The sequence below is a fragment of the Brienomyrus brachyistius genome, chromosome 14 (genome assembly GCF_023856365.1).
Source record: "Brienomyrus brachyistius isolate T26 chromosome 14, BBRACH_0.4, whole genome shotgun sequence".
Lineage (NCBI taxonomy): Eukaryota > Metazoa > Chordata > Actinopteri > Osteoglossiformes > Mormyridae > Brienomyrus > Brienomyrus brachyistius.
In genome coordinates, this window is record NC_064546.1 from 12,934,496 (window position 1) to 12,948,129 (window position 13,634).

The 13,634-nt window shown below is 42.7% G+C and overlaps 2 protein-coding genes across 6 annotated transcripts in view; both read left to right on the forward strand.

Moving 5' to 3' along the window:
* Window positions 1-4,247, forward strand: part of ccdc88c (coiled-coil domain containing 88C) — a 50,680-nt gene extending 46,433 nt beyond the window's left edge. For all 3 annotated transcript variants that reach the window (XM_048974300.1, XM_048974299.1, XM_048974301.1), the window contains one exon: window positions 1,093-4,247. In XM_048974300.1, the coding sequence (XP_048830257.1) occupies window positions 1,093-1,971 (879 nt within the window). In that variant the 3' untranslated portion in view covers window positions 1,972-4,247. The remainder of the gene's footprint in view (window positions 1-1,092) is intronic.
* A 242-nt stretch (window positions 4,248-4,489) lies between these two features.
* LOC125707287 (ovarian cancer G-protein coupled receptor 1) lies at window positions 4,490-12,635 on the forward strand. 3 transcript variants are annotated; one of them, XM_048974323.1, is made up of 2 exons: window positions 4,490-4,744; window positions 9,655-12,635. In XM_048974323.1, the coding sequence occupies exon 2, from the start codon at window positions 9,697-9,699 to the stop codon at window positions 10,717-10,719; it is 1,023 nt and encodes a 340-aa protein (XP_048830280.1). In that variant the 5' UTR covers window positions 4,490-4,744; window positions 9,655-9,696; the 3' UTR covers window positions 10,720-12,635. The 3 variants fall into 3 exon arrangements, with proteins under 3 accessions (XP_048830280.1, XP_048830279.1, XP_048830278.1); XM_048974322.1 differs by having other exon boundaries at window positions 4,491-4,740; window positions 9,598-12,635; XM_048974321.1 differs by having other exon boundaries at window positions 4,491-4,740.
* The last annotated feature ends 999 nt before the right edge of the window (window positions 12,636-13,634 follow it).

Genomic DNA, 13,634 nt, shown 5'->3' on the forward strand with positions numbered 1-13,634 from the left:
TTAGATGGGAGGGGAGGGGGGCGTATTGATCTTGTCAACATACCTAAGGTGTGACATTTTCTCAGCTTAATGCTGCTCATCTTCCGAGTGCCCCCATGGTGCATCCAGAGCCTGTGATTTTCTTTTAAACTCCTCTTCTGATCGGTGCTTTACAGCAGTAACGTCCTGTAGATCAGTGATTCTCAACCCATGGGTTGCGACCCAAATTAGGAAGCATATCACTGCTGATAGCATGTAGCTTAGAAGCTGTGCTGCGATATTTGTCGTGCAGAGATGCCAGGCTGACACGCCTTTGCGGTAATTGTATTTCGTGTCCTTTTATTTTGGCATAGGCCAGGAAGGCTGACAATGTACAAGATCATCTTTTGAAATGGCGTAACAGTGCCTCCAATGGAAAGCTCCTTAGTGTTACTCGATCCCTTTGGGAAAGTATGTGCAACCATCGAATAATTTAATCGTGACGGTCATTACATCGCTGAAGTATCTTTGCCATCATGATCTGTGAGAATTCAGTGACTGCAGTTTGGCCGTATCGGCTGATTACAAAGGCTATTGTCAATCATTTAAACATTTGCTTGTATTTTTAAAAATCCTTGGTTAATTTCGCGGCAGGGGTGCATAGTCGAAATAGGGGGTGAGGGTGTTTAATTGCCTTGTTTATGCTTCCCCAAAGCGGGCTGGAGTGTTTATTTAAAGGTCGTTTAGTTAATTAGATTGTTTTGATATTTGTTGGGACCTCTGCTGCTGTAAACTGATTTTCTTGAGCATGAATCTCATTAGTGATGCTGAGAGCTGTGTGTGTGAGATGGGAGGGGTGGGGGGGGTCTGAGGCACCTTTTTACCTTCCACTTCCTGTCTGAGTGACAGCATTCAGCATTTTAAACACAAAATTAAGGAGAATGTCCTTCTCAATCAAAACAAACACATTAGAGATAATGTTCTTTGTTGTGTTTGTTATAACCCTGACTTTATGACTTTATGAGTTATAACTGAAATCCCGCAATGACAGACGGCTGCCGAGTTGCTGCCGAGTTGCTGCCGAGTTGCTGCCGAGTTGCTGAGTTGCTGTGTTGCTGTGTTGTCCTGCCCCAGGTGCGGAGCTGCAGCCACGAGGACCTGGTGACCGAGTACTTTATCAAAGCCGGGGAGAGGCCTGGAACCGGCCAACCGGCGCCCCTGAACGACGGAGCCAAGGCCCCCACCAGTTACGTCAGCCCTACTGTGAAAGCTTCAGTCTCCGGTGAGGGTAGGGCTCCCAAGCCAGGGCAGAGTGTCAAGCCCAGCATCCGTCAGCCAGAGAACCACATCTCACCCAACGTCCGGGCAGGTGGTGGACCCCAGCGGTCTTCCAACGCCCGAGCTTCCAGTGGCAGTCTGCACCGGGCCTTCAGTCTGGCATCGGCCGACCTCCTGCACGCCAGCGGACCTGACAGTTACCAGCAGGAGGGCGACCCTCCCCAGTCAGGGGGTGACCCAGCCCAGGCTGATGTGGTGAGGAGGGCTGGGACCGTCTCCCGAGAGAGGCCTCTCTCCGCCCGGCTGGCTGGTCCCTTCAGTGACTCTAGTGAGGTGGGTCATCACTCTCTGGATGCCCGCCGACTGTCCTACGCCCCTCCCAAAGAGCAGCACTCCCTTAGCCCCCGGCACCATTCCTCTTCTGCCTCGTTGTCTTCCGGCCCAGCGCTGCCAGAGAGGCACAGCCGTGGTGCAGCCAGGACTCACTCACGCCAGACCGCATCACATCACCGTGGAGAGGTCGCCATGGTCACACCGGTGCGGGCGGTGATGGCCATGCAGCAGGAAGAGAGGGACGAACCCAGAGAGATCCGTCGGACAGAATCTCCTCTTGCGAAGAAACAGGAGGGAGGCGGGGGCATCTCCAGCACGGAGGAACCCCCCAAGAACACCCCCGGCTCTCCTGATCCCAGCAGCGATGCACAAACCGTGTGGTATGAATACGGCTGCGTATGAGCTGTTGAGAAGAACATCTGATGCTCATTTGCAGGAGACCTCAGCTCGGAACCTGTGTGTGTTTTCTGTGTCCAACACCTACATGAACAATCATTATTTATAAAGCATGTAAAAAAGTGGTATCATCTATTGTAAATAATTGAGTAAGTCAGTGGGAAATTGATCTTGTAAAACAGTATTTATTTTCATTTAAAAAGAGCACGTAAGCTACATCAGACAGCACAGCACATAACAGTGTGGTTTGCATATTTTTTTTCACGATGTGATGCTGTTATTTTGGCTCTTGGACGTCATTGGCTCTTGGACGTCATTGGCTGTTGGACGTCATTGGCTCTTGGACGTCATTGGCTGTTGGACGTCATTGGCTCTTGATCTCCAACTTATGTCAATCCTACAAGAAGTGACTTTTGCTTTACGGAAGTATTGGCGGAAATTTCTGAGCCAGTTCAGACGACTAAATGGCAAATTATATGAACGAATGTCACACACTGTACCAAGCATCCAGATTTTCATTGAGCCCTTGGATTTTATGAACCTTTTACAGAACTGCAGCTTATCTGGAAGTCACAGCTTCCACGAGTGGCAAAGAAGTTACCGCCTTTTCACCATCACTGCGTCTGCGCAGCTGTTAAGCATGCCAACTCTCTTCTACCCATCCACCTTCCTACTGCTTATGCCGTTCAAACCTCAAAATTTAGCAGTAAGTGACACTAGCTGGATCAGGCCAAATGATGGCCTGATGGTTTATGCGAAATGTTGGCGTGTAGTAATATCAGTGAAGATCATTGAAGTGTAAGATGAGAGGAAATATCTCAGAATATATGTGTGTTACTTCTGGTCTGGAATTTCAGCTTTGTGTGCACAGCACTGTTATTCATGTTCTATTCTGATTCAGAAAAACCAAAGTTTGGAAATGAAAAAAATAGCCACTCGCAGCGTAATTACAGCGTAATTACAACCTCGAGCTGGTGTAGCAGAGGACAGTGTTTGTCCATCTTATTGACGACCTCGAGACCTGATTACTGGAAATGTCTCCCGCTCTTCGAAATGTTCTTTTCCTGTTTGCTGTGGGTTTCCTCCGCTCCCCGACCGATGAACTCTGCTCACATTTCACAGCTGCTTTTAGGGGGTGCGTGCGTAACTGACAAAGACTGTGCCTTTTAAATCTCCACAGCCCATATCTTGGCAGGGAAAACTTATTCACCATGTTCCCCGTCTTCAGGCCAGTGATCGCTCTGCGTTTTTCTGATGTTTGTTTTGTCCGTAGCTGAAATTGTGCACAACAATTTATTTTCTTGTAAATACTATGCAGTGATTTTAATATGTTTAAAGCACTAAAGCAGGGCTGGGGGGCCTGTTCCATCGAGGGCGGGGTTTTTAGAATCACCTCTCAATCAGCAAATAATAAAGCAGTGGGTCTCCACTCCAGTCCCGGGGGCCCACTGTGATTGGCTGATTGGCTGAATTTAGGAATTAATGTGGCAACAAGGTGTTTTTTTAAAAGCTGCATTGCAGTTAATAGGCTTGTTATTTATAAGTACAGCCCACAGAACTGGACTGTGTGTGTGTGTGTGTGTGTGTGTGTTTTGTTCTTGTTGATTCAGTACAATATTGCAGTGTTGGTTATTGTGCATACCACAACTAAAAGTTTTCAGATGATTACTGTCATTACAATATCATGTTCTTTATCTTAAGCAAAATGCACTGCGTATATTTCAGTAATATCATTCAGATGTGTGATGGTTTAACAGCTGCCCATGTGACAGATTTACATGTCATGGAGAATTTTTCCTGCTGTTTGTCGCTGTCAGAACTTACCCTGAGAATAAAGTTATGAATGATGGATCCGTCGCACTTGTTATACCAAAACTGTAGAAGTATAGATGTTGTAAATTTTCCCAATTTTAGAAAACATGTACTTTTAATACAAATTGTGTTATATATGTATTACAAATGGTGCAGGATTTTCAGTAGCCTTGTCTGTGCAAATCTGCTGTAAGAACTGAATAAAAGCGGTGAGAAAATCGAAATGTCACTCTGACACTTAACGTCTAACACATCAGATGTCAGATCTCACTTGTAGTTGTTTCTCAACACCTGCTGCATCTGTGAATGATCCCAGCGAGAATATTTTTGTTAAACTCCAGCAAGATTTGTAATAAAGGTTTGTTTGCATCTTGTGTGTTGTTGCACTGCATGTAAAGCAAATTTTAAAACTGCACACGGGTAAAACTTAGATATTGGTGTGTAAAATAAAAGTAGTATGTTAGTTATGATATTAGTTTTTGTCGTTCATTTTTTTCTTTAGTGATAGGCCAAGACCAGACCCATTGCATCACGTGCATGGTAACTTAAGACGTCATGTCTTCACAAAACGTCCATGAGGGCTGTTATATTAACAGTATTACATGGGAAATGAAAATGTAATATACCATAATACTTAACTGAGCAATGTAAATTTTGAAGATAAAACCCCGCGGATGTGACTAAGACTATAGTCATGGACGGGTGGGTTTAGGCAATCACGTTCAAGACCTGTAATGAAAGTTTGACCGTATCACTTTATTCCAGGAAATGCTCAAAAACATTTTTTGGCGACCGGCCAAAACACAAAAGAGTTTCCTACGGGCCGTGAAGCAGCTGAGTGTCAGCTTCAAAGTCGGAAGCGCGGAGCGCCGCTCATAAAGCACCGGTGATCGCGGACGCGGACAAGCACGGCCACGGAGGAGCCGGTCCTCCCACCGCAGATGCATGTAGGAAGACGGAAAGGTAGGTGCGAATTCTCTTTTTCTTAATTTACGCAGAGTAGATGGTATTCTGTGTTTTGCATCTAAGCTTTAACCGCGCCCTAGATTATTTCAGAAGCGAGCATTTCAATTTAAATAATAAATCAAGAGATTTATTTCCCGTGCTGCAGGTGTCTGTAGGAGAAAATGCATATGAACTACTTTTAACGTTTTGTTAAGTATAGTTTGCATTACAGATTAAAAGAAGAAAAATGCGGTACTTTAATTCATTATCATGCAGTTCTGCTTGCGGCGCAAATCTGAAAATACGGCGGGGTTGCGAACGTCGTTTCGAGGCAAGTCTGCACACACGTTTACATGTTTGTAAGAGTTTTACTGCCTTGTAAATAGTGTGTAGGGTTTACAAACTGCCCGACGCTTTTGGTGTGGCTAATTTTAGGTTTATAATATAGGTTTACCGTAAGATTTCTTGCGTGGAAGTCTGAAAGCGTGGGAGTTGGTGTCCCTGATGCGGTAAATGTGCGCCTTGGAAAAAGCGTCTGCAGTGGTGCAAACTTTATTAATATTATTTCGGTGTTATCTTAGATTATCTAAGATTAAACTGCCCACTTCCACCTCTCGAGCCCCAGTTGTGTCTCCTCGGCTCGTCACATTGTGGCTAAAATCTCTTGTTCTTCTATTCTACCGCATATAGCCTAAAGACTCCGAACTTAATTAGAATAGGTCTTAATATTTTAAGTGAATCGTACTTTTGATGCCTGTTCTAAATAATCTAATAAATCTGAATAATATCATCTGTCGGGGAAAAGGTAGCAACTAAGTGTTTCTTTTACTTCTGTTTCCTTTAACTTTAATAGCACAGTAATTAGTGCTAATTTGGCTCTTCGTGAATTATTTGTGGACATTTGGCTACCTTTCTTGGGGGGGAAAAATCCAACGTAGATAGTCCATATGGGATGTTGAATAATTTAAATAGTTCGTCCGTGTTTTGTCTGTGCTTTCTTACTGTAGAAGTGTCCTTCATTGTATCTGCAGATTGTTTTTGTAATATATATATACATAATGTAAAGGTGTCCTTAGTACTTAACTGGCTCTCACACACATTGGTTTAAACCTTTTTTACTCCAGATAATTCAGAAATTTTCTTCAGTGTTATGGATTAATTGCTGGTGATTATCTGCAGAACTGTGAATGAAAATGTTTCTGTCACCTATTAATTAATCGCATACGTCAGCTACAGTTCTGTCTGCATGGCTTGAAGGCCGAAATAAAGCAGTAGCATTTCTCATTACTTGCCATACCGAATTTATTATTATTCTTTGAGGAATGCACAATGTATTATGTGATACCACCTGGCTGGTGTAGATTTTCACCTAGTTTGCCATATCAAAAGCAGGCTTTAATGGAAATAATAATAAAAATAATAATAATAATAATAATAATTAATAACCTTGCAGTGTCGTAATAAACTAAATCTTGGGACAAGACCTCAGTTACCTGCTAAACATCTGTGAACCAAGATCTAGTCCATAATTAAAGGTAGAACCTCCCCTATTTTTGAGTAACTCATTGGTTAATTTTTATTATTTAAAGACATATTTTTCTCTTCTTTGGAAAAAGAAGATATGAAATGTATTATCTTCCTACCTCCTCAGTGTTTTTTAGTCACCAGCAGCCACTGCTGGTAAAGGATGTGGTAATTTACCCATCTGCAGCATGAAGGAAGATCGCAAGCAATGACCCCCCATTCCTGGCGGGGTGTTGCCGCTAACCCGTCCTGGGGTCACTTTTTAGCCACTCCTTCAACTCTACTAGCTTGTTAATAATTAATTTTATTAATTTAGCTACAAAAATATTGAGTCCCTGGTGCAGTTATTCATTCTTGCCATTATGAAACATAAACAAACACTAAGACATTAAACAGATCTCATGGAAGAACAATTGCGTTGTACTCACTTGTGCAGTTACTTTGTTTTTCAGTTGTTAAATGTTATTAGTGAATCTCGTAGTTCAATCATGTGGGCCACTTCATAGCAGAAGAATACAGGAAGTAGTATTGATGTCTTTAAATATCCAGTTTATCACAGTGCATTGTAGCAAACAGAACAGAGAAGTCGGACAGCAGAAAATGCTACTTTGAGGCTATGGGAAGCATTGAATGACTTGGAGAGTTAAGTCACTTTACAAAAATATATATCGGTGATCAGACGTAGCTTGTTAGAAGGTGATAATTATATGATTTTCTACAAACCCCCAAGAAATCCCAAAGTAACGTTGGCTTATTTGTTTTCGTAGGACTTATGTTTTGCACAGATCAGAGGATATCGGCACAACATTCAAATATTAGGAATGTTTTGTGGACTATTCCCTGAGAGGGGATTGGAAAGCATGTTCCAGTTAAAGGAAGGACAGACAGAGGGGAATAAAGCTGAAAGTTACAGAAAAACAGGTTTCATTCTATAATGTACCAAGTGATAATAGATTTTTAATTATTAATACATCATTTTTAGTTTCATCTGACACATTCTGTTGCCGCGGTCATTGACCTGATTGTACTGCATAGTAAACCTGCACGATGTGTGATGTTACTATCGACACATGCAACTGTCACATCACAAGGACCACGATAGTCAGTTGAGTTGAGATTAGGCTTGGGCAGTATCTAATTTTTCATACTGTCCAGGCATTATACTACAGTTTATGATAATGTGATGGTATTTTCAAGAGCAACCCTTTCCCAGTATTTTGAAATAACAGCAATAAATAATCTTCCCCCTTTAATATCCAAAATACCCTGGTATATGGTATTACCGTAATACCACCCAAGCCTAGTTGGAATCAAGAAAATCCAACTTGTTTGCCACTTCATTATGGGAAAGTTCCTGTGGTATTAAGCATTTGTGCTCAGATTTTTCTTTCCCCTTATGACTGAATGTCTGCAATTTTATTATTTTGGTTCCCAGCTGAAATCGGGAAACTCATTTGCCTCTTCCGATGACAAAAAACTGTTTAGACAGAATTCTTCTCAGAGCAAATGCACATTCGCCAAGCCGAACCAAAGATTTGTAAACGTTGCCGGTGGCCTCCCTCAATCTCGTTCTTTATTTTCAAAATTATGATGCAGAGTTCACTTAGGAAATCCAGTTTTGTTGCTAAGGTCGATTTTGTTTTTCTCTCAGCCAGCTGACTATTGACCAAAAGCCCAGCTGCATCATTCAGTCGGTCAATTACTGTGGGACCTGGAAATCCAAACCTGCAAATCATTACCTGGATACGTAATTGCACAAGCTGGACTTGTTCATCATGTCTGTAAACCGAGATTACTCGCGGGAAGTGTCCTGGGTGCATTACGATGCGGACACTTGTGTGATGCATGCTGTAATGAATCAGTTGATTTATGTTCATGGGAGGTGAACCTGGCATCCATTAATAAAAGTGCATGACCACTCCCTGGAAGCTAGATCCTCATACCTGGCATTTCTGCATGAAACGGCTGGGGGGCAGCATGAATCAAATCGTCTGTGATGATGGGCAACTGGCTGGTTTCTAAAAGGTTAATTGTGTGGTTTCTTAGTAAATGCTCTAATCAGAAGTGACTTTTTGAGTTTCATCCTCCTTGTGATGTTGCAGATGTGCATTTTGCACAGTAAATCCAATTAAGAGTGCGAGCCTTTTTTGAAACGTTGACCAGTTGCTATATTTGTGCAATTAGTCAGCCTCATTTTGGCTTCATGAACTAGATGATGAATTCCGGTTTTAGCCTGAGGTAGATTTCAGTGAGTTCCCATGCGATTCTACCAATTTTAACCCATGTTTAGAAAGCACACTTGCAGTTTCCAGTTGCATGTCCAGCTTTAAAATGACAGTCGGAGCTTTGCTGGGTGAATTACACTTACAGCTGCGTTCTTGGGGCACAGAAATCATAGCGACCCATTTATGATGCAGTACTGCACTGGCAAAACCCATTTACCTGGAAAATGGGATAACAGCCTTTGGCTATAGATATGGTTTTAGCTTTGGTTGTACATCACCCCCCCCCCCCCCCCCCCTTACAGATGATGTTTGGCAGGGCAGTAAAATAGTTTTATACTGGTGTTACCCTTGCATCACCTTTAAAATGAGGTTTAATTTACTCTTAACTGGGAAATTAGTTTCTGCTTATTGCCGTTGCACTGCGCTATAAAACATGTCGACAAAAAGCATGAATCCAACCATGAAGTGGGATGCATTTGTCCTACGCATAAAAAAAAATCTTCCTGTCCGCTTCCAAAAGGCCATCAGCTGACCGGCCTCCAGACGTCGGAAAGGATCATTATGGTCCCACTTGTATATGCTTTATGGTTGTTTTGTATGGTTAAAAAAGTTTTATTTGCTTGATATTGGGTCTTTGAACGTTTTGCTCATTAGATACTAAGTGTGGTCTTTGTGATGAGATCATTGTGCCCCAATTCAGATACTGTAAGCTGTAGTTTTCATATTCTTCCCAAAGACACATGGAAGACCTATTAAGACTAATAGACATGTCATACATTTCTTGTGACTAATATTGGGCATATTCTGGAATTTCAAACACCTTTTGGTCTGTGTTTGTGTATTCAGTTGCATCAAATTACACTGGAAAAAAATAGAACTAGAAACAATTCAATTATCTAATTGCATCTTTGGTTTTGGTAACACTTTACTTGACGGACATAAATAATGTAGTAGTACACTCTTAATATATTAATTACCCAGTAACTAAATGTTAGTTACGTACTGATCCGATGTTCGTTCATCATTAGTCAGTTAAAATGGTTTGATTTGTGCCCGAGTAGTAACTTCTTGATTTGCTAAGTTCTGGTCACTGAAGAGAGACATAAATATTGCTTTCGTTTTTCAGACACCAGTGGAATGGACTTCAGGACTCTTATATCTTCTTTTTTGTCCCTCTTCCTAGTTTGAGGATTAAGGAGGGAGACTGGAAAATCTCCATGAAGTTATGGGAACGTTGGAGGACTATATGAATTGCACCCTCAGCTATGAGATCCACCGATACCTGTTTTCTGCAGTGTACATCCTTGTGCTGCTGGTTGGCCTTCCTGCCAACCTGTACTCCCTGTACCACGCATGGCAGCAGCTGCGGGCACGCAATGAGCTGGGCGTGTACCTGCTGAACCTGACCGTCTCCGACCTGCTCTACATGGCCTCGCTGCCCATCTGGCTGCAGTATTTCTTCCAGGGTGACAACTGGATGTACAACGAGTGGCTCTGCCAGCTCTGCGGCCTACTGCTTTATGAGAACATCTACATCAGCATCGGCTTCCTCTGCTGCATCTCCATCGACCGCTACCTCGCCATCGTCTACCCCTTCGGTTTCACCAAATTCCGCACCATGCGGGCAGCCATTATAGCCAGTGCTCTCATCTGGCTGAAGGAGCTGGCTGTGGGCGTGAACTTCTTCAACCACAAAGAGGTCACCCCAGCTATGGCCAACCAATCGGTCTGTTTCGAACATTACCCAATGAAAGAATGGGAGAGGTCCATCAACTTCTATCGCTTCTTTGTGGGATTCCTGTTTCCTCTCGGCATTCTGTCCATGTCGTACTTGCGTGTCCTGCGAGCCGTGAACAAGAGTGTGGGAACCCAGAGCTCGCAGAAGAGGCGCATCAAGCAGCTAGTGAGCAGCACCATAGTGATCTTCCTGGTGTGCTTCTCACCTTACCACCTCTTCCTGCTGGTGCGCACCGTGTTTGAGGACAACTGCGACTTCATAGAGAGCATCTTTAACTACTACCACTTCGCGCTCGTTCTCACCAGTTTCAATTGTCTGACTGACCCTCTGCTTTACTGCTTTGTTAGTGAGAATGCACAGCGTGACATGCAGTGGGCTCAGGAGTCCTGCTTACGATTGGTGTGCTGTAAGCGTGTTGACGGCCCCGATAACACAACTGATGTCCCCGTAACAATACAGAATAGCACTGGAGTGATATTGGTAGAGCAGCAACCCAAACAGGACTCTTAGAGGGACAATCGAAGCTAGGCTGGGCCTGGCAGCTGCAGTACTGTGCTGGACTGGCTTATAACAAAAGATTCATCAAAAAATGGTCATGCAGTCAAACATTGGGACTACAGTAGTATTTGACCTTTTAAGCTTGAGTGACGTGTATTTTAATGGTCATTCTCAGGGGTTTCTGGCTTCCTACCACATATGATTATGGTGTATACACTCAAAGCAGCTTGTACCTTTTGCTTGTCACTGGGGCTGTACGCTCAGTGGCTGTACCCTCAAACCTAATTTTAACTCTTAGCTGTACCTAAGTGTATCTGGACTCTGAGGAACATTTCTGTACCATTGATGGTACATTAATGCTGTTTGTACCTTAGGGATGTTCCTCAGAGTCCGTATCTGTAGCTTAAACGGTACAATTACAAGGGTACAGCCCCAGAGATAAGCAAAGGTACAAATTTTTACCCTTTTTCTGAGGGTGTAGATTTCCACACCTTGAACCAGCCATGTTCTGTCTGTGTAGAAGGCCAGTCTTCCACAGTGGGCCTATTCTAAAGCTTTTGTCCAACTGTTTCTTCAGGTAGATGATGATTGTGTAGGTCAGTAATGTGCATTTTTCCGCTATAGCTTGAACAAACCATCAGAATGCTTGAAATGGCAGACAGCAATCTTGCATAAGATTTTCAAAAGAATGAGTGTCAAAAGTAGGATTAAGCATCAGCTGTATAAGAACAAATTGTGAGAACTGAATGGACGGCACTACAGCTTGCCAGGTCTTTTCAGTCTACATTTTGATCTCAGGTGTTCGGGAATCATACTATGACTTCAGTCTATAACAGTGTTTCCCAATCCAGTCCTAGGAGACCAATAATAGGTCCATGTTTTTGCTCCCTTCCAGCTCTTGATAGGGAGCAAAAATGTGGATTGTCCGTGGGTCCACAAGGACCAGATTGAGAAACGCTGGCCTGTAGCATCTTGTCCAGAATGTACCCTACCTCATGCCCTGTGCTTTCTGGGTAAGGGGCTCAAAGGTCCCTATAACCTGGGTAAGCAGCCATACAAAAACATATGGGGGACCCTATCAGACAAAGGGATTTAGGAAGAACCTTCCCTTCTAATTCCAGGAGTTCACAGTCTACCAAAACAGCACAGGCACGTTTAATAGAGAGATACTCACAAAGAGTGTGTGGGGTGAGAGCTGTGGTTCCCCAGCAGGCTGTGTAACCTAGATGACTTCCCACTGCCAGAGCATTGGCACCCTAGGGGAGGCGGAGAACAATGAAGTGAATTAATTGGGTTATTTCAAGCTATTTTATGAAGGTCAAATGTGTAGAAACTGACCAGACTGACTGTGGCTGCTAACCGCACTTATTTATTTGATACTTTGCCTCAAGCCAGTACTTTTGGTTTTATAGAATAAGAGCAGACAGTGAGCAAAGCACAGTCCCTGCCCAGCTCTGAGTAGTACCGTAAATACACGCCACATATGTGAAAGTATTATAGATGTCAAGGTTGGGTACAGGAGTTTGAGTCCTTCAGCGTTTCCTTTAGGAAAATTTTATTTTAATGCACAGCAAAGGGTGTACTTTAGAAACGGTCAAATTACTATAAGCATCTTGTGAATTACTTGCTCTTCAATGTACAATAATAAGCTTGTATATAAACATATGTATAATGTCAGTATGTTTTGTACTTTTTAACCATTTTGAAATGTCATGTATTTGCATAGTTACTTTGTGTGTGTCTTTTGCCTACATTCAGTTCTGCATTACTCAAATGCTATAACATCCTTGGAATAATTGTCCAGACTGCTTTCCCTGCTAATGCACATTTCTGCCATTGTACATGTTTAAGGGATTTGGGTAGAAGGTAATAGTGAGGTGGTAATGTAAAAAAAAAAAATCTAATAAAGTATAAAGTTTCTTATTTTATATATATATATATATATATTTAAAAAGATTTAGCTAAAACAGAAAATGATTGTGTTTGTATTCTCTGATGTTAGAAACCTATAATATTGTATTTTTACTGCTTGGCCTTTTCAGTGTTAACATTTTCGTATTTGCGCATATAATGGAATGCGTGCATACTGCCAACGCATATTTTCTGCCACTGTTGCAGAGGAACAAGACGATAGGTGACTGTCCCTTTCACTGACTTATTACTGTACAGGATGGTATGAAACCAACTATGGCGAATGGAGAGGAAACTTGCGTGTAGTTGAACTGATATTTCTGCTTTTACAGAAGAGGAACTGATGGCATACTGGTAGAGCAGTAGCCAGCCGTTGCTCGGGGCTGGTAATGCAGTGTGGCTTTTTTTCATGATCTTTTTGCATATGCTAGTTGGTGTCATGGCCACGTATAGCAGGACAGGTGCAGTAGCAGCTTTGTCCTCAATGAAGACGGAAGTCATGGAAACCTGCACAAAGAGGCTGGGTGAGAGCCTGGACTCGCTCATCATCAGTGACAGCACTTGCCTGGTGATCTCTGGTGTGTGTATGGTGACTGGTAGCCACTCGGGCTACTCGGTAAGGCTGAATCATCGCTGAGCAATGTGACACTGTCCTTCTGTCACTGGTTATGAAAGACAATAGGACTGAGAGAGAACAATCTCATGAAGTTCAGGGCTGGCTGTACCAATATGACAATCACTGTGCTCTTCTTCCTTTTGCTGAGGGAAGTCATTGTCACAGTGACTGTTTGCTGCTTCATTCCAGCTGATGTTCATGCACACAATGTTTTCAAAGAATCTGTTCAAACGGAAACAAGCACGTACAAACACATAAGCATGTACACATGAGGCTCACTAAGGGAAAAATTCTCCTTCCTCTTTTACTGAGCTTCAATTGGTGAGGAAGCATTTGTACTTGGAATAGAAAAATTGACTTAAAGAAAGCGTAATGTTCCTAGTTCAGGAGTCTCCAACTC